We start from the raw sequence: 24129 nt of genomic DNA, 5'->3' as shown, positions 1-24129 counted from the left end.
CCCTCCGTCCCCCACAGGCCCCACACTCACCGGTCGCGCGCTGTTCACGCCGGCAGCGACCAGATTTGGTAGGCGCCGTCGTGAACCGGTTGGGCTCGGTAGGCCGCTCGGCCCATCCGGGCCGGAGAATCGCCGGTCGCCGTGAGATAAATACAGGTGTATATATTTCCTCAACATTTTTCTATTATATATCGTTGAGTGTACTTTAATTAAGCTATGCATTCTGTCTCAATAAATCATTAATCCTTGGGGGGGGGGGGGTGACATTTTGTATATGTTCAAAGAATGGGCCATTTCATAGACACAAAAGTATTCCTTTCAAATCAATTCACTGCCTGCTCTGTGTCTTGGGCTCCGAGTAGTTACATCGCTTCCTGTAAAGTCCCAGAGTAAACATAACAGACAGAGACTCCCAGGGAATACAGGAGCAGCTGCAGCTTCTCTCTGGGTACATTTTACATTGAGGATTTGGCTGCCTTGCCCGACATCACGTTAATGGCAGCCAGTGACCAAACATTTGGCAAGGCCTTGTTTTTGACCTTCTCCTAGGCAGCACAGTGGATTAGCCCTGGGTGGCGCGGTGGGTTAGCCCTGCTGCCTCACGGCGCCGAGGTCCCAGGTTCGATCCCGGCTCTGGGTCACTGTCCGTGTGGAGTTTGCACATTCTCCCCGTGTTTGCGTGGGGTTCGCCCCCACAACCCAAAAGATGTGCAGGGTAGGTGGATTGGTCACGCTAATTGGGAAAAAATGAATTGGATACTCTAAATTTATATTGAAAGAAAAATAATTTTGTTGGCCTTCTCCACAGCGCCCAGCAAAGACCTCACAACCGGTGCATTGTATGAGCTGAAAAGGGCCTCCCTTGTCTTGGCCCGAGCGATTGGTGCTCTGCTAACTGGGTGGACGCGTGCCCGGCAGCTGTTGGGAAGAGAACGGATTTCGAATGCAGCATTCAAGTGGCAGCTACAGAGGGAGCCGAGCAGTCACGGAGAGAAAAGATCGGCCGTGTCGGGAGGCATGATGCAAGGGTGAGTTCGCAGAAGCGTCGGCGGCCGAGCCACACTTGCATCCTTCCCGCAGCTCACCAATATGGCCGAGAAACACTGACCTAGAATCCACTGGCATCCGGCGGCAAGAAAACATTTCGAAACTTTTGTTCTGCCAACTCCCGTGTAGTGATCTGTATATCTGTGTAAATATACGAGGGGGCAATGTAGATGCAATACAACTGAGCAAGCACTAGAGGGAGCACGGGAGAGGTGTAAATAGAGACAGACAGGAAGTTAGGGGTCACTTCACAGGAACTGCAGCTGGGAGCAGAACACAGACAGGCAGCTCAGATATAACATAGTTTAAGCGCTGGAGAGAGAACAAACTCACAATAAAGCATCTATCTCAACTTTAAGACTACGAGCTTTATTCAGTGACAAGGAACAACATATCACGGATATCTTTGTTTTATTCTTATTTAAACCTCCTGCATCAGTGCCCTTTCTTACGATCGACTTCAACGTCCAGTCCGCAGAATCTCCTCCACCGCTCTCGTCGCCGCCTCCTCTTTTTGCGCCGGCGATTTCAGTCCCTCGGCAGGTTTTGTTTCTTGCCTCAATCCTCGTCGCCAGTTTTTGCTTTTATTATGTTCTCAATTTTCTGCAAAGAGAAAAGGTTTGGAGGTGCCGCAGGCATGGATTTCTGACAAACAAGATGCGAGGTTTATTAGGAGATGTTACTCATCCAATCTAAGATGGAGAACTGAAGACCACACAAACACTCTGCTGACATCACTATAGATCAGATGATGTTCCACCAGCAGGGCGCGTTTTCTAACACAGAGAAATTTCAAATTATAATCAAGTATAAAATAACATTGGAGCGTAACTTCTAAAAGCAAGTGAAAATGTTCTGGACATTAGGCTCTGATCCTCTGGCCAGTCTTCGAATGCCGCTCTGATCCATTCGTGTTCTGTGGTTGATGTTTCCGTTTAACCCTTCATTTGCTGCCCTGGGGAACTGAATAAGAAATGAATTTAAGCAACTGACCTGTAGAAAATGAACTGATTGTCCTTCTTTCAAAAGTGTTTCACGTGAAGGGCTACCAGGCAATAATACGCAGGGGAGATGGTGGATGGCAATATTCTGATCCAAATGGTGAGATTGGTCTGCCATAACGTCTAACTCTGATATTGTTCAACTTACCTGGGGTTTGGGGAACTTTCTATTTTGCAATTGGTGCCCATGGCATTGGGTCCCAGGTTGAACAATGCAACACACTGTGCCTGATCCAGGAACGCTGTTGATGCTTCTCCCATCCCCTGTTTCATATTTGCCTTTGAACGTAGGCATTGATTTAAGATGAAGGTCAGCATTCTCCACTATGGATCATAGATGCTCTTGCCAGTGGAGAATCGCTACTGGTCTCTGCTGGTGTTAGGAGCAGCGCCCGGAATGCGAGTTTCTCTCCCTACCCATGCTAATTTATGCATGGGGAAGAGTTTGCCCCCACAGCAGAAAGCACGTAGCTGCTTTTGATGTGGTGAGAATCTGTCAATCATGGCAAGAGTGTTTATAAACATTGTGGTTAGCATCACAACAGGCTATTTGAGATGCAGTCAAGTCTGAAGGGAAAGAAAGATAAACAATCCACCTAGCAAGTGTGTCTGGAGTATTAAAACTGTCATCACTGGCTAATGAAATGTATTGTTGCGTGGAATTGAATGGAAGATTTGCATTTCAAAGCTTATCGAGGGATTTGAAGCCTTTTCAGTGTACTTGGTCTTCAAGGAAGCCTCTGGCAAAGCTGCTGTGTTAAACATTATTGCCTGAGGCAGCAGGTGTTAGGGAAGGGGAAGTGAAAATGCAGTGATTTTCGCTCTACTGCCTGGACTTCTCTTCAACTTTCAGGCACGAGTGACTGACGGGAATCTCTGATCGGGGGTTTGTTGGGGGATTTGATGGGTGGTTTTGATGAGGGAGCTAGTGGGGGGGTTGGGGGGGGGGGGGGGGGGGGAGTCGGGTCACCTTCATGCCTGTCTGCTGTTGGTGAGGGGGTGACCTGGTATCGTCATGACCGAGGGTCAATTCCAGAGGGGAAAACAGTGTGCGGCCCATCAGCTCCCCTACAGGTTTGACCCAATATATTTATTGACACCTATTTTGGAATGAGAATGGCATGGATGAGAATAAATTACATTCTTTATTTTACAATTCACAGCAGCTTTCTGGTAGAATCATTTAAGTGGGATACACACATCGATGGTCAGGAACTAGAGCATACTTCCAGACAAAATACATGGATCACAGGCACTAACTGGAAATGGTAATTCTGTCAGTGACAAAATATCTACAGCATCAATGGCAACCTGCACTTTTATAGCTCCGTTAAATGCAGTAAAGTGTCAACAACAACACTGAGTCACAGAAGGAGATATCGGGTAAATGACCAAAAGCTGATCAGTTTTCCACACTTGACCTTGTGCTGCACTCACGTGGGTTGTGACTGGGTCAAGCGGTTACATAAGGCAGGTTTCACCTCCATGAGCGCGGCAGCCCCGACATTGGGAGGGAATGTGCGTCACCACGAGTGGGCGGAGAGTCTGCCAGTTAAATTTTGCGGGGAGCTGCCTATTATGGATGGCCGTCTGCCCACAGAACTGTCGACTCAGCCAGAGGGTCAGTAACTCAGCAGGAACACCGGGAGTGGTGTTGGCTCCAGAGGCAGGAGGGAGACCTGATCTCTACAGGTTTGTTGAGGCCCCAAGGCCTGTCTGCCCCCAGGGCCCTCTCTTTGCTGCTTAAAACCTCCCCTCAGCTGGGCTGTCGCTCAGAGGTTGACTCCATTTAGCTGGTGGCTCCACCACATGTGACAGGGAGTTGCCACGTTGTTGGCTAAATGTAGACAGCCCTGTAAAATGGGCCTTGCTGCTGGTCCACCCAGCAACGCCCACATCCCACAAATTAATTTTTTTAAAAAGGCGCCTTGACATCTGTAAATTGTCTGTCTGTCTCCATGGGGTAATTAGCCTGCCCACTCCCCCCCCCCCACGGCCAGTAAATTACCCCGATGGGAGGACTGTGTCGAGGAGCTGATCTGATTCTGCTCCCCAGGGTTTTACCTCCATTTCTCTCCCTGTTGATCGTTAAAATTCAGCCCATATCATCAGGTAGTTGTTGTAATGTTCTTGTTGGATGGTCTAATTTATTACAAGAACACTTGTAGTTAAGGTTAGAAACGGATAAACTATACAAGACAGCAGATGAACAACATCAAAATCATGCTACATGCAAGCTCCCTCTTTTCCTTCCTCCAGCCAATGTCTGGTCAGCTGAATTCACCTATATACGAGTGAGACTCTTAATGGTCCGTCAGTGAATTGCAACACTACCGTGATATCACTGCAGTTATGTTCTGTAATCAGTCAGTGATCAATGTATGTGAATGTTTTGTATCATCTGCCTGCTCCGATTTGTCCTCTCTCATGGATTTCCATTTGAGAACAAAAACTCCAGACTAACTGCAGTCGACAGGCATAAAGCTTACGGTAAAAGCCATCGTTATAACATCGGAATGGTGACAATGCTTCACTCACTTGGAGTTTATGAGCAGTGGGGATTTTATTTTGGATCTTTGACCTATTATTTTGAGGCAACTTTCAAAGTGCTTGAGCTTTTCAACTGAACGAAATCACCTTGAATATTAGAATCATGAGATTTTAATGATCATACCTGGATTGTTTTGCAAATCGTGTCCAACATGTGACTGAAACGGTGCAAACAGCCAGAGCAGCAAAGAGCAGCCAGCGGAATAGAGTCCATAAACGGTGACTGTTCAGTTCAGCTTCTCTAGTTAAACAGGAAGCTATCATTAGTACATTATAAAAGTGCTTACACCCCATGATGAGTATTTTTAGCCTTTTAGCGTCCCGAGGAATTGTGTCACGTAATAGTGAATGCACTGAGATTTGTCCATTTTCCAGCCTGCGCACATATCTAGGAGGGCTTGGGCCGCCCATAAACACAGGTAAAATAGGACTTGTATACAGTAAACACAGCCACACACTTCAGCAGACCACAAGGTGCCAGTCCAAACACCAGTAATAAAATACACAGCATGAAAGTAAACTGTATTACTAATTAATTTTATAGTTATTCCTTCACGAGACGTGGACATTACTGGGTAGATCAGAATTGATTGCCCATCCCTGATTTCTCTTGAGAAGATGGAGGTGAGCAGCCTGCTTGAACTGCTGTGGTGTAAGTACACCCACTGTGCTGTTAGGAAGGGAGTTCCAGGATTTTGACTCAACAACAGTGAAGGAACGGCGATATCTTCCCAAGTCAGGGTGGTGAGGCACTTGGAGGGGAACCTCCAGGTGGTGGGGTTCCCAGGTATCTGCTGCTCTTGTCCTTGTAGATGGTAGTGGTCGTGGGTTTGGAAGGTGCTGTCTAATGAACCTTGGTGAGTGCCTGCATTACATCTTGTAGATGGTACACATGGCGCTTCTTTGCGCCAGTGCTGAATGTTTATGGATGGGTGCCAATAAAGTGGGCTGCCTTGTCCTGGATGGTGCCACGTTTCTTGAGTGTGGTTAAGCAATGTAATATGTGGGACGTCCGGTGCCGGCAATGCGGAGCTAAGCCGCACGTTCGGCAGCTCCCGCTTTTATAGGCCTTGTGGGCTCTTTTAAGGACCCCAAACGGCGCTGATTCAACGATTCCCGGTGTGTAAAGGGGTCTGGGGCAATACCCCCGGGATTTATGGTGCTGACCCGGAGTGGGACGAGGAAATAAGCGGCAGCAGCTCCCCTGGAAAAGCGGGGGAAGGTGGACAAAATGGCGGCCGGTGGAGCCCCCGAGGAGTGGAGGCAGTGCGCGGAGGAGCAGCAGGCGGCCCTTCTGCACTACTTTACGGAGCTGAAAGTGGAGTTGCTGGAGTACTCAGACCAGCCTGTCCCAAAGGAGTTGGTGGAGCCGGGAGTGCAGCAGGCGAAAGAGGCCGGTGTTTTGGCCTTTGCGTCCTAGTAGCCCGGCGGAGGATCTTGTTGTAATGGAAAGATGCGAGACCCCCAAGCGTGGAAACCTGGATCAATGACATGGCGGGATTCATTAAGCTGGAGAAGGTCAAATTCGCCCAGAGGGGGTCTGTACAAGGGTTCTTTAGGCGGTGGCAGCCTTTCCTCGACTTTCTGGCTCAAAGATAGGGAACTAGGTCAGTGGCAGCAGCAACCTGGGGGGGGGGGAGGGGGAAAAAAAGGGGGGTGTTTCAGGGGGGCATTGTTTATTTAATTTATTGTTAATTTATTTTGTTGTTTATTGGGTTTGGGAGCGTGGGGGAGTTAGTCATATGCATTGTTATGGGTGCCGGGGGGTGTTTATTATTGTTATTGTTATTATTATTATTGTTCTGTTGTTAAACATTTTTCAAAAAGCTCAAGAAAAATTATTATTTAAAAAAAGCAATGTAATATGTGGAGTGGAACCTTTGTCAACTTTGATGAGGATAGTCCTGAACTTTAAAGGGACAGATATGTTGGCGGATTAGACATACAAGTGGCAGGTGAAGTTCAATATAGAGAAGTGTGAGGTGATTCATTTTGGCAGGAAGAAAATAGAGAGACAGCAGAAACAAAGGGAGAAGCTCTAAAGGAGGTGCCCAGATGGATATCACTGGAGATGCATATGAAGCTGGCAGGGCATGTGGAGAGGTTAATAAAGCTAATAGGATCTTAGGCTTTATTAATACAGACTGACAAATTATTGATTGATTTATTTATTTGCTGCCTTTAAGGATTGATTGAGTGTATAGCTTGAGAAGAAAATTATTCAAGACACCCTAACTGCAGAATGATAGTCACTGTTTCAGATAATGAATACACTCTTGAACTTTGGTGCCATGCCTGCATAAATTCAGACATTGTTTCATAAAATATTTTGTATAATGTATAGACCATTGTATTCTAGTGCATTTAGTAATGAAAATGTATCAGATAATTAGCAACAGCAAGGTTAATAGCTCGCCATGACGGGAGCATCTTATCCTCGTACAGTGGTGCGCATGTAGACACTGAATTAATTTTGATGGACATTAGTAAATCTCAAGTAATGACCAATGTTTGATTAATAAATCATCTTCTAAGTGACAAACATCTATTTGAATAAACCAGGAGGTCTCAGCTGAGTATTTGAAACCAATGAGAGTGAATGAGGGATTAGACCATCGATAGAAATTTCCTTAAGAGAAAGACCTCGTGGTTAAGGGGTTGGTCCAAATTTATGCTTTCATGAATTTTTGAACCATCTATCGACTTAATTTGTTTTGAAGTAATTTTATTTGAACTTTTCTTCTGCTTTATGTTTTACGCTTTTCGCTATGTTCTGACAAGTTTCTGTATTTTTTGATCAACGATTTTGATTTAGTTTTTTTGCAAGTGTATTAAGGTGAATAATTAGCAAATAAAAGTTGTATTTTGGACACCTCCAATCAACCGGACTTTTGATCTTATCAGAAGATAGAATAAGCGATCCTATCGGGGCATTGTGTACAAGAGTAAGGACGTCATGTTGAACTTGTATAAGACGCTACGCATGGAGAAAAACAAAGTGGATCAGTATTATTATTTCTGAGATTTTACTATTTTTCACCTTCTGGGTGGTTAGGTCTCATCTTGAGATTGTGTCCCGTTCTCGCCGTCATACATGAGGACGTTTTGAAGGCATGGGAGGCAGTACAGAGGGGATACACAAGAATGATTCCAGGGATTAAGATCTGTAGCTATGAGGATGGATTGGAGAAGTTCGGACTGTTTTCCTTGGAGAAAATAAGGCTGAGAAGAGACTTGATAGAGGTGTTCATGACCCTGAGGGGTATGGGCAGGGGAATTAATGAGATACTGGGCGGGATTCTCTCAGCCCAGGCTGGAGAATCGTCTGGCTGGGCGTGAATTGCGCGACGCTGCCGCGACGGCGGTCTGCCGACTCTCCGGAGAGTGGGGAATCGGGGCGCCGGTCAGGGCCGCACTACGCGCCCCCCCCCCCGGCGATTCCCGCCCGGGATGGGCCGAGCGGCTGGACAACAAATCCGAGCAGCTCCAGCACCGTCCACATGTGGCCTTACCCGGTGGGGCCTCGGCATCCATCCATCTGTGGGTAGCCTGGTGGGGGAGGGAAGGGGGGTCCGACCCTGGGGGGAGGGGACTCCGCGATCAGGGCCTACCAATCGGTGGGCCGGCCTCTCAGGCTGGGGGCCTCTTTCATTCCCTGCCGGCCTTGTCACCCTACGCCATGTTGCATCGAGCCGGCGCGGAGAAGGGACCCACCACGCTTGCGCGCATTGGCACCTTTCGCACTGCGCATGCGCAGACCCGCGATGCCCATCTGACACCTGTATCGACAGCTGGAGCGGTATGGGTCATTCCAGTGCCGTGCTTGCCCCCTGTAGGGGTCATAATCGCTGCTCCTGAGGGCATGTTGACGGCATCGAGGAACGCGACACCGTTTACGACTGCGTCAACACTTAGCCTCAGGATCAGAGAATCCCGCCCACTGTTTCCACTCAAGTGAGAATCTCTTGGCAAAAGGAGTAAAAGTGGTGTGAGGAAATGTTTCATCCAGAGGCTGGAATGAACTTCCTCTGATGGCGGTGGAGGTAGATTCGATCTAAGTATTCGAAAGGGAATTGGATTGCTATTTGAAAAGAAAAAAATCTGCAATGTTACTGGGATAAGGCAGAGGACTTGGCAGCATGCTTTTTTCAGAGAGCTGGTGGAGACACGATGGGCCAAATGGACTCCTTTCGCACTGCAAAGTTTCTGTGATTTTGTAATGTCTGACGTGATAAAATACATTTCGATACTCAGGCTTGACCAGAACAATTGCCATGATATAATGCTGCAGTTTTCATTTACTTATCTAACTGCTAAATAGGGGACTTGGGACGGCGGTGGCATAGTGGGATTGTCACTGGACTGGTGACCCAGAGAACTCTCGGGGTCCCTGGTTCAATTCCTGCCACTGCAGTTAGTGAAATTTGAATTCAATAAAAATTGGGAATTAAAAGCTTAAAAATGACCATGAAACTTTTGTCGATTGTCATAAAAACCCATCTGATTCACAAATGTCCTTTTGGGAAGGAAATCTGCCTCCCTTACCCGGTCTGGCCTATGTGTGACTCCAGACCCACATCAATGTGGTTGACTCTTAACTGCCCCTCAAGGGCAATTAGGGCTAGGCAATAAATGCAGGCACAGCCAGCGACACCCACGTCCCATGAACAAATTAAAAATAATAGTCCTTGAAATCTGATTTGCCCAAAAAAGCCACCTGACCCGTAGATATAGGGTTGGCTGTACTTTGAACTGCGACTGCCCAAAGAATACTGAAGTACAATCTTGCTGTCAGCTCTATAGGGTCATCTTGGCTAATGTTCTGTAGGCTGCCATTCCTTATATATGGTTACTAAAGAAACAAATATATTGATTTCAACTTACATGTGATTGGGACTTATGGAAGAAGAAGGTGTCACAGTATCCGATGCTATCCTGGTGTTAGGGCCCATTGTTGAAGTCCATTGCAGTTCTATAATAGAGGAAGCCGTTGAACATTTTATTAATGAATGCGATCTATTTCAATATTCATTTCTGGGATGTGGGTGTTGCGGGCGAAGCCAACATTCATTATCCATCACTAACTGTTCTTGAGAAGGTGGAGGGTGAGCTGCCTTCTTGAACCGCTGCAGTCCATGCGTTGCAGGTAAACCCACAGTGCTGTTAGGGAGGGGTGTTCCTGGATTTTGACCCAATTATTCTCTTGACTACGCCACATTTTTAAAATATGAAATTTCCACCCCATACCATTTGAGTCACTTAATTCAGCTGATCGTTCCTTTTTAAAGGTAAAATACTGGGATGCATTTGTTAGTCCATGGCACGCAGTCACCCTTCACACCCTTCCCTCTTATTCACACAAGCCATTTCTTCTTTTTTTTATTTAGAGTACCCAATTCATTTTTTCCAATTAAGGGGCAATTTAGTGTGGCCAATCCTACTCTGCACATCTTTGGGTTGTGGGGGCGAAACCCACGCAGACACGGGGAGAATGTGCAAACTCCACACGGACAGTGACCCAGAGCCGGGATCGAACCTGGGACCTCGGCGCCGTGAGGCTGCCCTGCACAAGCCATTTCCAACACTCACAACTCCCGACCTCTCCTTGTGGAGAAGGGAGGACAGAACCTCAGGGAGAGGCAGAGACCTGGGTGGGTTAGAGGGTGGGGTGTGGGGACAGCCAGCTGGGTGGGTTAGAGGGTGGGGTGTGGGGACAGCCAGCTGGGTGGGTTAGAGGGTGGGGTGTGGGGACAGCCAGCTGGGTGGGTTAGAGGGTGGGGTGTGGGGACAGCCAGCTGGGTGGCCATTGGCAAGGTTACCCACCCGGGTGATCGGCCAGGTCTGGGAAACTGAGGCTCGTCATTTTCACTGTCAAAGGCTTCCCAGCCTGTCAGTTTTATTGAAGAAATGTTGTGCAGTCGCCTCAGTGACACGAGTAAGTTCCAAGCAGCTTGGAAAAGAAGTCCGCTGTCTGTTAAGGTCAGAATCCTTAATTTAAATAGAACTTAATTGCTTATCTGAATATGCAAATGACATATCTGACAGCGAGCTGCACGAGGGTTCCCCGCCCCCCATCAAACCTTCCCACGGATATCCTGAAAGGGCACTGGATGCTATCGGGATCCCAACTTTCTGTGACTTGATGTAACCCTTTGCACACATCCAAACGTGCGTCTATTTAACTGTTAAAATTCACCCAATTACTTTGCGGCTGAACCACACGTGAGAAATGTCTGTCTGTGAACAGATCCGCTGCCAATTCAATCCTCTCAGCAGAGGCAGCGTTCCTGCAGCCTCAGCAGTGGCCACGCCGTTTGGTGACATTGTCAAGTCTGTTGAGCTGCTGGTCCTCTGGTGGGACAGGTGGTATTTCTGATTTCAAATGTTAGCATTTTGACTGAATAAATTAAAAGGAAATCCGTTAGTATCTTACCTTCAGATAATTCTATGTCAACAGGAACCTTTTCATCATATTTAAATGCTCCTGTTCCTATCACACACCAGTATCGTCCTTCATCGCTCTTCATTAGCTTGTCCATGGTCACTGAAAATATTCCTTGTGTTCTGTTGTCAGTCAGAGTTACTTTTCCTTTTTCTGGATGTTCAGTGGAAACCACAACAGAACTTGTTATGTAATAAAGACCTTTACGCCATTGTTTAACATTGTCCTCGTATTTCCGATCATACAGACAGTTCACAGTGATTGATCTTCCTAATTCCCCAGAAACCTTCTCGGGTCCAGTTAATTGACACAAATCTGTTGGGATATTAATGACGAAAGGTTACTAATAGCTTCATCAGAATCAACAAAAACAACAACCAAGTAAACGCGGCTGTTTCATTGTTAGGGCAATCTCCTTTGCAATTACCGATCATGTCACATTTCCCCAACAATCATTCACCTCATTTCACCAACAATCTGTCAAATCACTGCCTGTACACAGGTCAGAATATTACATTGCTCTGGCAAGGCCCTGCCTGACCCGGGAGCGTGTCTATCTCGCGGAGAAGCGTCAGGAGCGCATCCCAACGTCATTGTGCACTTGCAAATTATTTCAATTGGCGGGTGCACGTGAGGGTCAGATGTGTGCCCACCCACAATCACTTTAGGGGCACTTTAGCCCAGTAAGGGATCAATGAAAGCAAAGTTTACGTGGCCCATCTAATTTTACAGTTGCTGGGTGGGCCGATTAGTCAGAGTGTCTTTTGATTTAACTTCAATTTCAATCAATGGAGGGTGGGGTGAACTGTCGGACCGGCAATAACAATTAAAAAGGTATCAGGGATGAGATTTATGTTTAAACATGTGGCCTAGACACCCTTGACAAGCACGGATGCTTGAGTGCTTGAGTACACGAGTGCGTGCGCGAGTGCACGAATGCTGGAGTACACGAGTGCTTGAGTGTGTGCAAGAGTGAGTTTTGTGAAGAGGGGAACCACAAATTAATTAAGCAAAATAAATTTAATTGATACAAAGATGTATCAGTTTTTGTTCAGACTACAGCACGTGGGGGCTCATGGCTACCACTGCAATCCAACTCTCTGTCTCGCGTGAATTGATGGTCACATCACGGACATTGGAATGCATCAGCGAGCAGGAACGTTACCTGGAAACATTTTTCCAGAAGGCAGTCCACACTGTCTTGATTAGCATCCTCTGATTTGTTTAGTGATCAGGGACTGAAGGGTGTGACATGTGAGTCAAGTAGGTTAAGGGGATTGAGAAGGAGGGAGTGCAGGATCTTCAGCCCTTCCAGTTGAACAACAAGTATGAGGGGTGGGATTCTCCGACCCCCCGCTGGGTGGGAGAATCGCCGGGGGGGCGGCGTGAATCCCGACCCGACGCCGGCTGCCGAATTCTCCGGTGCCAGGGTTTTGGCAGGGGCGGGAATCGCGCCGGTCCCGCTGGCGTAAATCAAACCAGGTCCGTACTGGCGGGACCGGGCTCTGAGGGCGGCCTGCGGAGTCCTTGGGGGGGGGGGGGATCTGGCCCAGGGGGTGCACCCACGGTGGCCTGGCCCGCGATCGATGCCCACCGATCCGCGGGCGGGCCTGTGCTGTGGGGGAACTCTTTCCCTCCACGCCAGCCGCTGTAACGGTCTGCCATTGCCGGCGCGGTGAAGAACCTCCCTGCGCATGCGCTGGGTTGAGGCCAGCACACGCTGGTGCTCCCGCACATGCGCCAACACGCGCCGGCCGGCAGAGGCCCTTCGGTGCTGGTTGGCGCGACGCCAACCCCTCCAGCGCCGACCTAGCCCCCGAAGGTGCCCGACCCCGGAGTGGTTCACGCCACTCCATCGCGTCAGTCCAGTCCGTCCCCCTGGTGAGCAGAGAATCTCGCCCCATATTCTTGCAGATTGTTTAGACAAGATTAAAGGGCATAGTGTGGATGGACAGACTGACATTGGCACCAAGGGACTTCATCTTCAAGGCAGTACCTCAGGGTCGAGGATGACTGGTTCCACTCTGGGGAGGTGGGTTCTGCGGTGGCTGAATAGTCCAATCGTGGATCCGCAGACGCTGCCAGAGATCTGGCAGGCGGTGATTGATGAGGTGGATGGTTGGGTCATTCTGGATTCTCAATCTCTTTCCACGGTTTACACTTGGCCTGTGCGTGCTCCACCCTGCGACGCCCGAGGTGATTGGCTTCCGCGCCGATGTTTTTTCCCAGTTTGTTTCTTCTCAGGCAACCAATTCCCACCTGTTCCTGGGGTGTTGCATTTATTTATGGAAACTTTCAGAGTGTTCTTGTAGTGGTTCCTCTGCCCTCCTGGTGATGTCTTGCCATTGGGGAGCTCAGATTAGAGCACTTGTCTTGGGAATCGGGCATACGGGCAATGTGGCCCACCCATTGCAGCTGGTCGAGCGCGACCAGTGCCTCGATATTGGGGATATTGTCCTGGGAGAGGGCTCTCAGGTTGGGACGCCTATCCTGCCAGTGGATTTGCAGGATTTTGCGGATGCAGCGTTTGTGATATCTCGCCAGGGATTTGAGGTTTGCGATGCTTGTTATATCTCACGCGATCTAACGTTGCCATATTCAAGTGAGTAGTTAGTGAGAAGTTGCGCAAGGCTCAGAATCGAATGGCCCCACCTCCGAGACCCCGCCATGGTGCTGGTTTCCACAAATGTGTGCCAGGCATAATGTCATTTGGGGATCGCCGTGGCGATCGGAGGGCTGGGGGTGTCAGGCTCTGGGCACGGTGGCACTCCTGATGCCACGCCGGCACCTTGGCACTTCCACGCTGGAATTCTGGCAGTGTCACACTGTCACTACCACTCTGGCCCTGCCAGGGTGCCCAAGTAACACTGACAGGTGGGCATGGGCACTGCCAGGATCTCAGGCTGGCAGTATCAAGGCACCTATGTGCCAGGTTACCTGTGCAAGGGATTGGGACAGGGGCTGCCCGGCCCTAATGAGATGGATTATGGGGTGGCTCGTGGAGCCCCTAATTGGTAAATTGGGGCACTGGGTGGGACTCGGAGGCTGCAATGGGTGGTTGAGAATTGGGCACCATTTAAAATTGGTGCCCAGATCTCTTCCTGCATTGGCAAGCTGAGCGGGAAATGAGTCCAAGTGGGGCGTTCCTCTCCGAGGCCGGAAAAAGAGTCCTATATAATAGCGGGATCATTCTCTGTGCTACCAAGCGTCGGAAACACCGTGGTAAATGCGCCCAAAGCGGGACTCTATTTTTCTATTAAATTGCACCCATCGAATTAGTTTGGGTGGAACTAAGAAACAGCAACAGGCAGAAAACATTGGTGGGCGTAGTCTATCGGCCACCAAGTAGTATTGGTTTAGTAAACCACAATATACATCAGGAAATTAGCGATCTGTCTGACAAAAATAATACAATGTTCTTGGAAGCTTTGGGGGCTGGTTTAGCTCAGTGGGCTTGACAGCTGGTTTGTGATGCAGAACAAGGCCAGCAGCGTGGGTTCAATTCCCGTATCAGCTGAGAATTCTGAATTCTCCCTCTGTGTTCCTGATCAGGCGCCGGAATGTGGCAACTAGGGGCTTTTCACAGTAACTTCATTGCAGTGTTAATGTGAGCCTGCTTGTGTCAATAAAGGTTATTGATTATTTATTTATCAATGTACTAATAGGTTAGGTGAACCTAATTAGTATTAATGTTGTGGAAGATGAATTCATGGAATGTATGGGAGATGGATGTCTAGAATAGTGCACTGAGGAACTTGCTAATTTAGATCCAGTATTGTGCGATGAATATAGGCTAATTAATAATAGTATTTCGGAAAGAGTGACCACAATATGAAAATACTTCACACTAAGTTTGAAAGTGATGTCGATCAAACTGAAACTAGGGTTTTAAATCTAAGCATCAATGTCTGAGAGACAGCAGGGTGACACAGTGGTTAGCACTGCTGCCTGACAGTGCCAGGGACTCGGGTTCAATCCTGGCCTTCGGCTACTTTTTGTGTGGAGTTTGAACTTTCTGCCTGTGTCCGTGTGGTTTTCCTCCGGGTGCTCCGGTTTCATCCCACAGACTAGTGTCCAAAGATGTGCAAGTTGGGTGATGTTATGGGTTACGGGGATAGGGTTGGGGTTGTGGGCCTTGGTAGGCTGCTCTTTCAGAGGGTCAGTGCAGACTCAATGGGCTGAATGGCTTCCTTCGGCACTGCAGAAATTCTACGGTTCTGATTCAACAAGATAACCATGCAATAGGGGGACAGGGGGGTTAAGGCAGGTTCTCTGTGGCTCCGTTAGTTTGTAAACACACAAAGACTGAATTGGCTAAGGAGGTGGCCTGTGCTAATTTTGTCACTAAAAAGCAGATGGGAAATGATGTTGGACGACATGAACAGGTACAGGAAGAGAATTGTCAGCTCCGAGCTGATGCTGAGAAATATGATGAAATAATCCCTGGTAAAGACATGTGTCGCAATGCAGATTCATTTAAACAGAAAGAACCACTCAATGTCTATTCTCACGCTGGTGATCTTGGCTGAAATAAAACAGCCGATTGTGAGTCTTTGTTCTCCAAATCTACTTCTATACTGAAGAAGAATATTCCACAGTTTGCCATTTAAGACACACATACATGTCTTCTAGGTTCCCTATTCATCTATGCAACCTGCTGAGGGAACACCATGTGAATCTGCTTGAGAGCTTTTACTGAGGTCAAGGTGCCCCCCCCACAGAACTTGTTGTGTTAAACTGAAAAGAGAACAAAGTTAGTTTCCTGTGATTGATGAAGAGCTGGTGTTTCAGGGAAGACAGAGCTGCGACGAGGCAGATGGAGTGAGAATGCAGAGGGGGAAGCGCGGAAAGGAGCGAAGGCTGATTGAAGATGCTGGAGGAGCAGATTCGTGGCTTTTCCAACAACACCTACAACTTGTAACACCATCCGCAGCTCACACCGACAAAACCACCGGTGCCTGAGTCAGTTCAGTGTTTCTGGGTCGCATCAGCTCAGGTTGCAAAAAAATGCTTTTTAAGAATATTAAAGATCAACGTTTAAAAAAAAAGGAACTCACTTGATACCGGCATTAGAATTAGAAGAGCAATTAATTCCATTGTTTGGAGTGTTTTGGGTGGGTGATGTCTCCCAGCTCAGAGCTCTGCTGTCTTTCACTCTGGTGGTTTTCTACTTTGTATTTGTCATTTCCTCCTTCAAATTGCAGCCAAATTTCTCAGTTCCTCTTTCAGAATGAGAAAGAGGTCGGGCACCAACTGCAGAGCCTGTATCCATGTTCCCCAACCTGACTAAAGGCCTGGGTCGTGGGACACTTACATTCCGGAGACTAAATAAATGTGGAGGGGTCTGATTCAGTTTAGGCACCTTGATGGTAAATTCTAATACTCTGTATTCAGGTAGATTACTCTTTAACCTCTTCTTACACATTAACAGTTCCAAGTGCTTCCTCACACGTTTAGAAAAGGGAAACAGTCTATTGAATAGACTCTATTCTAATCAATCACCGTGACAACATAAATGCGGCAGCTGAGGGAGGTTACTTTCACGAGCAGGAAAATAACTTTCCAATCAACATTCTCCCCAAATGGCGGTCCATCATCAACTTACCTCTCAGAATAAAATTCCTCGTGGGCTGCGGAAACCGTTTTCCCCACTTTCTGACCATGAGGGGGATTTTTGTCGGCCAGGATTGAGCTAATTAGAGAGGTTAATGAGTTTACTTGGTTCCTGCTGCATCATTTCGGTAACTACAATATATTTTTATGCCTGCCGTGTTGGAGCCTAAACGTTTTGTGGAACACAGTCTGCGCTGATGTCTAAATGCGCGTCTCCAAATTAACAAAGGCCATTCTGCACTGTCTCGATCCGCATGTTTAAACAGCATATTCTGTGAGTACATGACCGGTTATGCAGTCTCATGGTGTTATAACCTGCCTGCTTACCACTGGCTGGGGACTAATGGCAATCCAACAATCCTTTGGGAGTATGAGCTTCCCTAATGAGGGGGGGGGGGGGGGGGGGGGGGGGCGGAGAAATCGTCAGCAGACTCCCTGAATAAATAAAGCTGGCCAGTTTGGAATCGGCTAGAGGAGAGTGAGCAGCTAGGGAAATTGCTGCTGCTGCTGCGTATATACGTTATTGTAAATAAATGTTATTTCTTTCCATCCTTCAACTTGTGCTGGATTCTTTGTGGCCCTCGCAAAACGTGGCAAATGTCTTCCCTCCTCTTATCAGTGGTTAGCAGTGCTTCCTCACAGCGCCAGGGGCCCCGAGTTCACTTCCGGCCTTGGGTGACCGTCTGTGTGGAGTTTGCACATTCGCCCCCGTGTCTGCGTGGGTTTCTCTGTGGGTCTCCGGCTTCCTCACACAGTCCAAACGCTGGCAAGCTGTTAATTATACATGGCATGAAAATTAAAAACACAAAGCGGTAATCTGTATCTGCACTGACTGAAGTCCACCTGTAAAAAAACGGCTTCCATGAAGTATACGTCAGCACCAGTTTATTGGAACAGACTTGAGGAAAGCTGTATAGTCAGGCCCGTTTTCTGTCTGGAAATGGGAGCTAAAACCTATTTGGTTTGAATGTTTTGTTCGCCAGTGTTATGTTGCTGTGCTTCTCATTATTTCAATCCTGTCAATGGAAATCATGAAAGGCATTGGCCGGGATTTTTCCCTCCTGTTCTTTACCGATGGGGAGGGGGGGGGGGGGGGGGCGTTGAGAGGGTTCCCAGTGGCACCCCAAGGTTGGAGGGTTGAGGGGTGTTTGAAAACGGGGGGGGGGGGGGGGGACCTTAAAGGGGGATGGAATTGATTTGGGCAGCCTTCCAAACTGGCACCCTGTTGTGCGGGGAGCATTTCCTGCTGGTTGGCTGAATCTGAGTGCTGAGTAAAATGAGCGTTTTGTTGCTATTGCCCTCCACGATGATCTACACGTGCGAGGTTGGATATTACGTTTTCATGAAGGTGGAAACGGCACGAAAGAACTGGCTGAACTCTGCCAGTTCCTGCATCGCCATCTTCTCCATTAAACCTGATTCAAGTGAGATAGTGAGCTCCTAACCAGTGCCCCTTTCACATTAGAGGTAAGCGAACATGGCGTGTGTCGCGAGGATTCGCTGGTGTCTCTGGCCTTCCGCGGTGCTCTACCTTCGTCTGGCGGAAGTGACGCCATCGCGGTTCACTTGTGGTATTTAAAAACGGGAACCGGGCGCGTGGCTGCTGAGGGTGAGAGAGGAGGTAAGACATGTTTCTAGAGGCCCAAACCCTGGGCTGATAGCAGTGCCGCTGGCTGAGGGCAGGGGGAGTATTGGGGGGTGTGACCAGGAGATGGCCCGAGGTCCGGGAATGTCCTCCCAAGTCCGGTTTGTCCGAGTGTGGTATTGTGCGAAGCAAATAATGGCATGATGGGAAAACTTGTCAAGTCTTCTTGGTACAATTGAATTTAAACTGACTTCACATAACCTAAGGCACAGATACAAACAGCTGAGGTCAACTTGACCTGAGAACTGGCTGACTCTAAAACTCAGATAAGACGCGTTCGTCATGAGACCAGAGGAGTCTAAATATATTCGATAAGCTAAAAAACTGTCTCTTCCTGTACGTAAACAAATTTGTCCATCGCTTAAAACAAAGACAAGATAATGACATGAGACCCGAGTCCTCTAAAGGTCAACAAGGAGACGCCATTGTAACGAGTATTATTTATGTTTTACTTTCGATCAAATTCCTGACCAAGCTGTATTCATGTTATCTTGATCCTATAATGTATACAAATCGCCTTATTCTTCTGTAATATCGCAGACTTGGGACGGACCAAGCAGTTTGTATTTGACTGCCTTCCGACTTCAAGTCTCAGCCATACTGCTAGCAGTCAGTTCTAATTCGTAAATAAAGTTCAGTTTTGCTTACGTAATGAATGTTGTTTGAATTTCTCTATCACAGTCCCGAAGCGGGGAAAATATTGAATACGACACGGGCACGCACCACCATTGCTGTGGCCATCTGGCTGGGCAATTCGCTGACTGCCCACCATGACCGTCAATGTGCAGAGCACCAACGGCTATATGGGGGCCCTGCCCCCCTTCAAGCCATCCCACTAGGCACCCCCAGATTCTTGGCAACCCATGTACAGGGCGTGCATGGCCCAGCTTAGCCAGTGACCCTCCAGGTGATGGCATCACTCAGTACACCCTTCCAAAGAACTGCTCATCTGCAGGGGGAGACGCGGGGGGAGGGGCAGAGCACAGTCTGAACAGGAATAGCAGATGTATGCACCGTGGCAATTGCTACATTCTCCCTGGCACACTGGCACTCCCAGTGCCCTATCACCTCCTCCACCCTCAGGGTCCCTGATGGCCCCTGCGCTGCTCTTTGGGATGGGGGTGTGACCAGAGCGAGCTCCGGGAGCTCTGCCATCACCTGGCACTGCCAGTCCTGGAGGTCTGCACTCATACCGACCAGGGTCTCAATACTCGCGTCCATGGAGCACAGGGACTACGCCACGTCCCTCTGGGACTGGGCCATCTCACTCAGGGACTGTGCCAGGTTCCTTTATGTCTGGCTCTGATCATCCAGGAACAGGCCAATGCTTTTGACTCCCGCAGCCAGAGCCTGTTGTGTAGGGCCGTGCTCTGGCATGCCGCAGCAATGTCCATGTGGCCCTGACACATGGCCACCCTGACCTGTGCCTCAGCCACTGCCCGCACAAGATGCCCCATGCCTTGGATATCCTGACCCATGTTTTATACCTTTACACCCATGTCCTCCACATGGATGCCACCCATGCGGTGTTGGCCTGGGTAGCAAACATGGTCGGCACCGCCTCCTGCAGGGGGCTGTACTCCTCCAACTGCACCTGCAGGTGCTGGATGTTTGCTGGCACCCCCTCCCGTAGTCCCCGGCTCTGAGTCTGCATCTCCAGCATTGATGGGACCACTCCGTGCAGAAGTACCCGACCCTTCTGGACGGCAGCTGGTCCCTGGGGTCGGGCTGTCCTCCGACCGTCCGACCCCTCGCGCGTTCCCACCTCCACCTGATGCATCGCTGCATGTGCCTGCTGCTCAACAGATAGTGTCCCAGGAGCCTCTTCCAACTGAGTGTCTCTGGGTGGTGGAGGGTGCCGCTGACAGGTGTGACCAGATGTCGGTGCCGTCCCTGGACATGTGCCACGGAGTGATGTGGGATTGCGGCGGAGGGGGGGCGGGTGGGGAGCGGTGTCCCGTCTCATGGCCTGGTGAGTCGTGGGGTTGTAGCTGGGAGCGGGGACACAGGCCGATTCCGCCTGGTCTGGTGGTGACCCTGCAGGACACAGTGCAAAACGTACGGTGAAATTGCGGAGAGGCGCGGTGTGGGGGGGGCAGTGAGGGGTGACTCATGTGCCATAGGCACATCGTAACGAAATGGGGGTATCTCATGCCGACTTCCGCTTCTGCGACTACCCGCTTCCTCACCCCGCCAAACAGGTCCGACACCCTCTGCCCCACGATGGTGAGGGGCCGCATGTCCGGCAGACCCCCCCCCCCCCCTTCCCCAGTCTATTCTGCCTCCCTGCGGTTATGGACCACCTTATCCTGGGGGACAGATTATGCGCAGTGTAAGACACTCGGACATGGGCAGTGCACGGGGTCTGCAGATGGTGACCTGTGTGTGCGGGGCACACCCCATGGTGAGTCGGATGGGTGTTGGCATGATGGGGGTGGGGGGTGGTTGTGGGGATGGGTGTGGGGTGGGTGGGGCAGGAGTGGCGCCAGGGGCAGGAGGCGGTGACTCACCTGGGCCACCCTGAGGAGTTTGTGCAGCTTTGCCCGGCACTGCTAACCGGCCCTCGCGGTGGGGCCCACGGCTCTCCTGCCACCTGCGGCCAGGCCCAGTTAACACGGCGGGTAGTAACCTCCATCCAACTCCGGGGAACAGGGTTCCTGTGTCTCCTCCACAGCATCTGGCAATACCTCCAACTCTGCATCTGTGAATCCCGGGGCCGCTCTCTGGGGAGCCAGTTTCTTGGCTGGAATGAGAGTGTGTGGGGAGTGGAGCTCTTATCCGCAGCTCCAGCTTGTCAGCCTCTCCGGTACCAATCCTGACTGCAGCAAATCCAGCGCCGGCGGCAGATGGAATCACACTGGTTCCACGTGCCGCGAGTGCTGTCCTGAATTGCTTTGGGACCGATGCCGCCATCGGGACCCTGGACCTTCCAGCCACAGAGTCAGCGGTTATTCTCTCAATCGGAGAATCCAGCCCAATGTTTCCCAACCGTGCGCTACCAGATAAAAAAGGAAAGCTTCCACGGACAACGTGGAGAGGCGACACCGCTGTTTCATTTACTTCCATTTTACTGTAATATAGCCTTTTAGTGGTCTGACCTCTGTGTGTATAGGTTAACATTTAATGGTATTAATGGCAGGTGCTCGAACTTCTGATTATAAATAGTCTCTGGTATCAATGATACAGCTGCACCCATATATGTTTCCAGTTTGATTTGGTTACCATCTAGTTTTGGGAGTCCCCAAAGACATTGTTAATCACCCTGTCCTGACAAATCATCCCCTGAGGGGTCTCGAACTTAGTTTATTAACATGTAAACTCGACGAGTAGGTTGAGATATATTTTTTCTCTTACACATCTTAAGTGTTGGTGAGGTTTGCCGTGCCCAGCACACTTTGGCAACATGACCCTTTTTACCACAGCACTTATGCACTTATTTTCTGTTCTCCAGCATTTCCCCATTGAGTGTCCAACTTTCTGCTCGTCGATGACACGGTCGAACCCTTGCAGACTTGTTTTTGGCGGCCTCCATTTTGTGCATCTTCGCTCCAGCTCCTATCTGTGAATCGGCTTTTGCTGCGAGCTTCATTGACGTGGCAATTTCTCCAGCTGATTTGAGAGTTAAATCTCTGACAGTAAGCAGCTTCCTCTGAACAGCTTTGTTGTGGAGGACTCATACCAGCCTGTCCCAAAGGGTGTCGTCAATTGTAGTACCAAACTCTTTGCATTTTGTTCACTTTCTTAAGGTCACCAAGAATTGTAACCTTCTTCCTGACTGGAAACGAAACCTTCCTGTAATTATAAGTGGTCACGGTCAGAAATGCCCTTCTAGAATTTTCATCCATTTGTTGTAGGTCTTCTCTCCCAGCTTTGCTGGGTGGACCAAGGTTTACAACAGCATAAAAGTTTTACACCTTACCGAACTGAGAAATATTGCAATCTTTGAGGTTCACAGATGTTTGAGTCGCTAGGAGGACAAGTGGAAAGCTCTCTCGATGCAAGTTCCAACACTCACCGTCATCATCAAATGTATCCACGGTGCCACCATTTCCCGCAATTCCAGATACCGGCGCCTCGGGAATATACTTCGATCAACTTTCCTCCCTTCCGTTTTTTTATCATGTGTGAAACAAGAGGTCTCCTGATCCACAATGCAACATAAAAATGTCTCTTTTGCCTGGACTCTGGTTTGCCTTATTGGCTTAGTGACATGCACAGAATCGGAAAGACTTTTGAATCCCTAATCCCACAGCCCGTTTCATTCCGCCAGGCGTGTGGTTCCTGCAGCCCAGACCAGTGCTTCCCAACCTGTCCAGCAAAATGGCACACTTCAATGAGAAATATAATTCCACAGCACAAACACTTTTTTTTTCAGCCAAATTGATTGCTTATAAACACCCCACATTGTAGTAGCGAACCGACTGTGGCCAGTCACATACTAGGGGAGGGGGCATAAACTGTGCCACAATTCAGCAATCTGCAGCAAAGCGTTTTGCCCATTGTACGACCATTCATTCTGGGAGATCAGTTTAAATCCGCATTCGGACTGAACTTCACTTTAATTCAAAGCCCTTATATTCAGTGTAACAATAATTCCAGCGAAAATTATAATAGTTTGATCAACGTATTATTTTAAATTTGTGGCAATAATGATATTAAAAACCCTGGTTTACAATATTGACAGGCATTGTGTCTACCAAAGCGGTAATTAAGGTGTAGTAAATTTGAAGAATTCTTTGATTTTAACCATTTACTTGTTTACAGGGAGATGGTGGATTGAACATTATTTTAATTGCTGGAGGTTCCCTGGAGTGTAGATAATTTGAGGGATTTTGTTTAGTCCCAGCTAAGCAGGTCATGGGACATCTAAGCAGGTCATGGGACATCTTAGTGGGATATAATTAATAAGAGGGGCCTGTGTGTCTATGGTTTTGCTATAGGATTTGAATCTGACAAGACAGATTCAGGTTGTTCCTGAAAGGGTCTCTCTCCAAAGGTCTGGCCAACAAGTCCAGACAACAACAAGCAACCCTGATTGCTAACTTTACTTCTGAGTGGATTTTGACCTGCATTGGGTTGCTTAGTTGGAATATGTACAGAAGCAGGTGTACTGAGCGAGTTAAGGTTTTTCCTTTCATTTAGAACTGTTTAACTGTTAATTGTAAAGCTATTTATTTGATGTCAATGTGATTAATTCTGTGTTTAAATTAAAGTTTGTTTTAACATTAAAAAATACCATTTGGTCAGGTTCATCATTCCTGGGGCGCTGTACCCCTGTCTCACAGTTTTCCATGGCGGCTTGATCTTGCGGGGCGGCGGAGGGAAAAGATTGCGTCTTTTAGCGACGCCAGCCCGACGATCGGTGGGCACCGATCGCGGGCCAGACATCTGCTGAGCACGCCCGTGGTGCTCGATCCTCCCTCCATCCCCCACAGGCCCCACACTCACCGGTCGCACGCTGTTCACGCCGGCAGTGACCAGATTTGGTTGGCGCCGTCGTGAACCGGTTGGGCTCGGTAGGCCGCTCGGCCCATCCGGGCCGGAGAATCGCCGGTCGCCGTGAGATAAATACAGGTGTATATATTTCCTCAACATTTTTCTATTATATATCGTTGAGTGTACTTTAATTAAGCTATGCATTCTGTCTCAATAAATCATTAATCCTTGGGGGGTGTGACATTTTGTATATGTTCAAAGAATGGGCCATTTCATAGACACAAAAGTATTCCTTTCAAATCAATTCACCGCCTGCTCTGTGTCTTGGGCTCTGAGTAGTTACATCGCTTCCTGTAAAGTCCCAGAGTAAACATAACAGACAGAGACTCCCAGGG

The 24129-nt window shown here is 48.7% G+C and overlaps 1 protein-coding gene across 1 annotated transcript; it reads right to left on the bottom strand.

Annotated features, from left to right (window-relative positions):
- Nucleotides 1-1395: 1395 nt before the first annotated feature.
- On the bottom strand, nt 1396-16361 carry LOC119978233 (CMRF35-like molecule 3). Its single transcript, XM_038819693.1, has 5 exons — nt 16098-16361; nt 11032-11355; nt 9483-9570; nt 4723-4839; nt 1396-2010 (listed from the first exon to the last, which is right to left on the bottom strand). Exons 1-5 carry the CDS (start codon nt 16135-16137, stop codon nt 1983-1985), a joined length of 597 nt encoding a protein of 198 aa, XP_038675621.1. The 5' UTR covers nt 16138-16361; the 3' UTR covers nt 1396-1982.
- Nucleotides 16362-24129: the final 7768 nt, after the last annotated feature.

This window comes from Scyliorhinus canicula, chromosome 15 (genome assembly GCF_902713615.1).
Source record: "Scyliorhinus canicula chromosome 15, sScyCan1.1, whole genome shotgun sequence".
In the NCBI taxonomy this organism is placed as follows: domain Eukaryota; kingdom Metazoa; phylum Chordata; class Chondrichthyes; order Carcharhiniformes; family Scyliorhinidae; genus Scyliorhinus; species Scyliorhinus canicula.
Note: the sequence above shows the minus strand (reverse complement) of the source record. Positions and strands in the feature narration are given on the sequence as shown.

Bases quoted from the DNA above. Each gene is read 5' to 3' on its own strand.
- LOC119978233 (XM_038819693.1), bottom strand. From the start codon at position 16,137: ATGGAATTAATTGCTCTTCTAATTCTAATGCCGGTATCAA. The intron at 9,571-11,031 runs GTAAGATACTAA...CCTCTATTATAG, and splicing joins TGACATAGAATTATCTGAAG to AACTGCAATGGACTTCAACA. The intron at 4,840-9,482 runs GTAAGTTGAAAT...CTGTTTAACTAG, and splicing joins TCCATAAGTCCCAATCACAT to AGAAGCTGAACTGAACAGTC.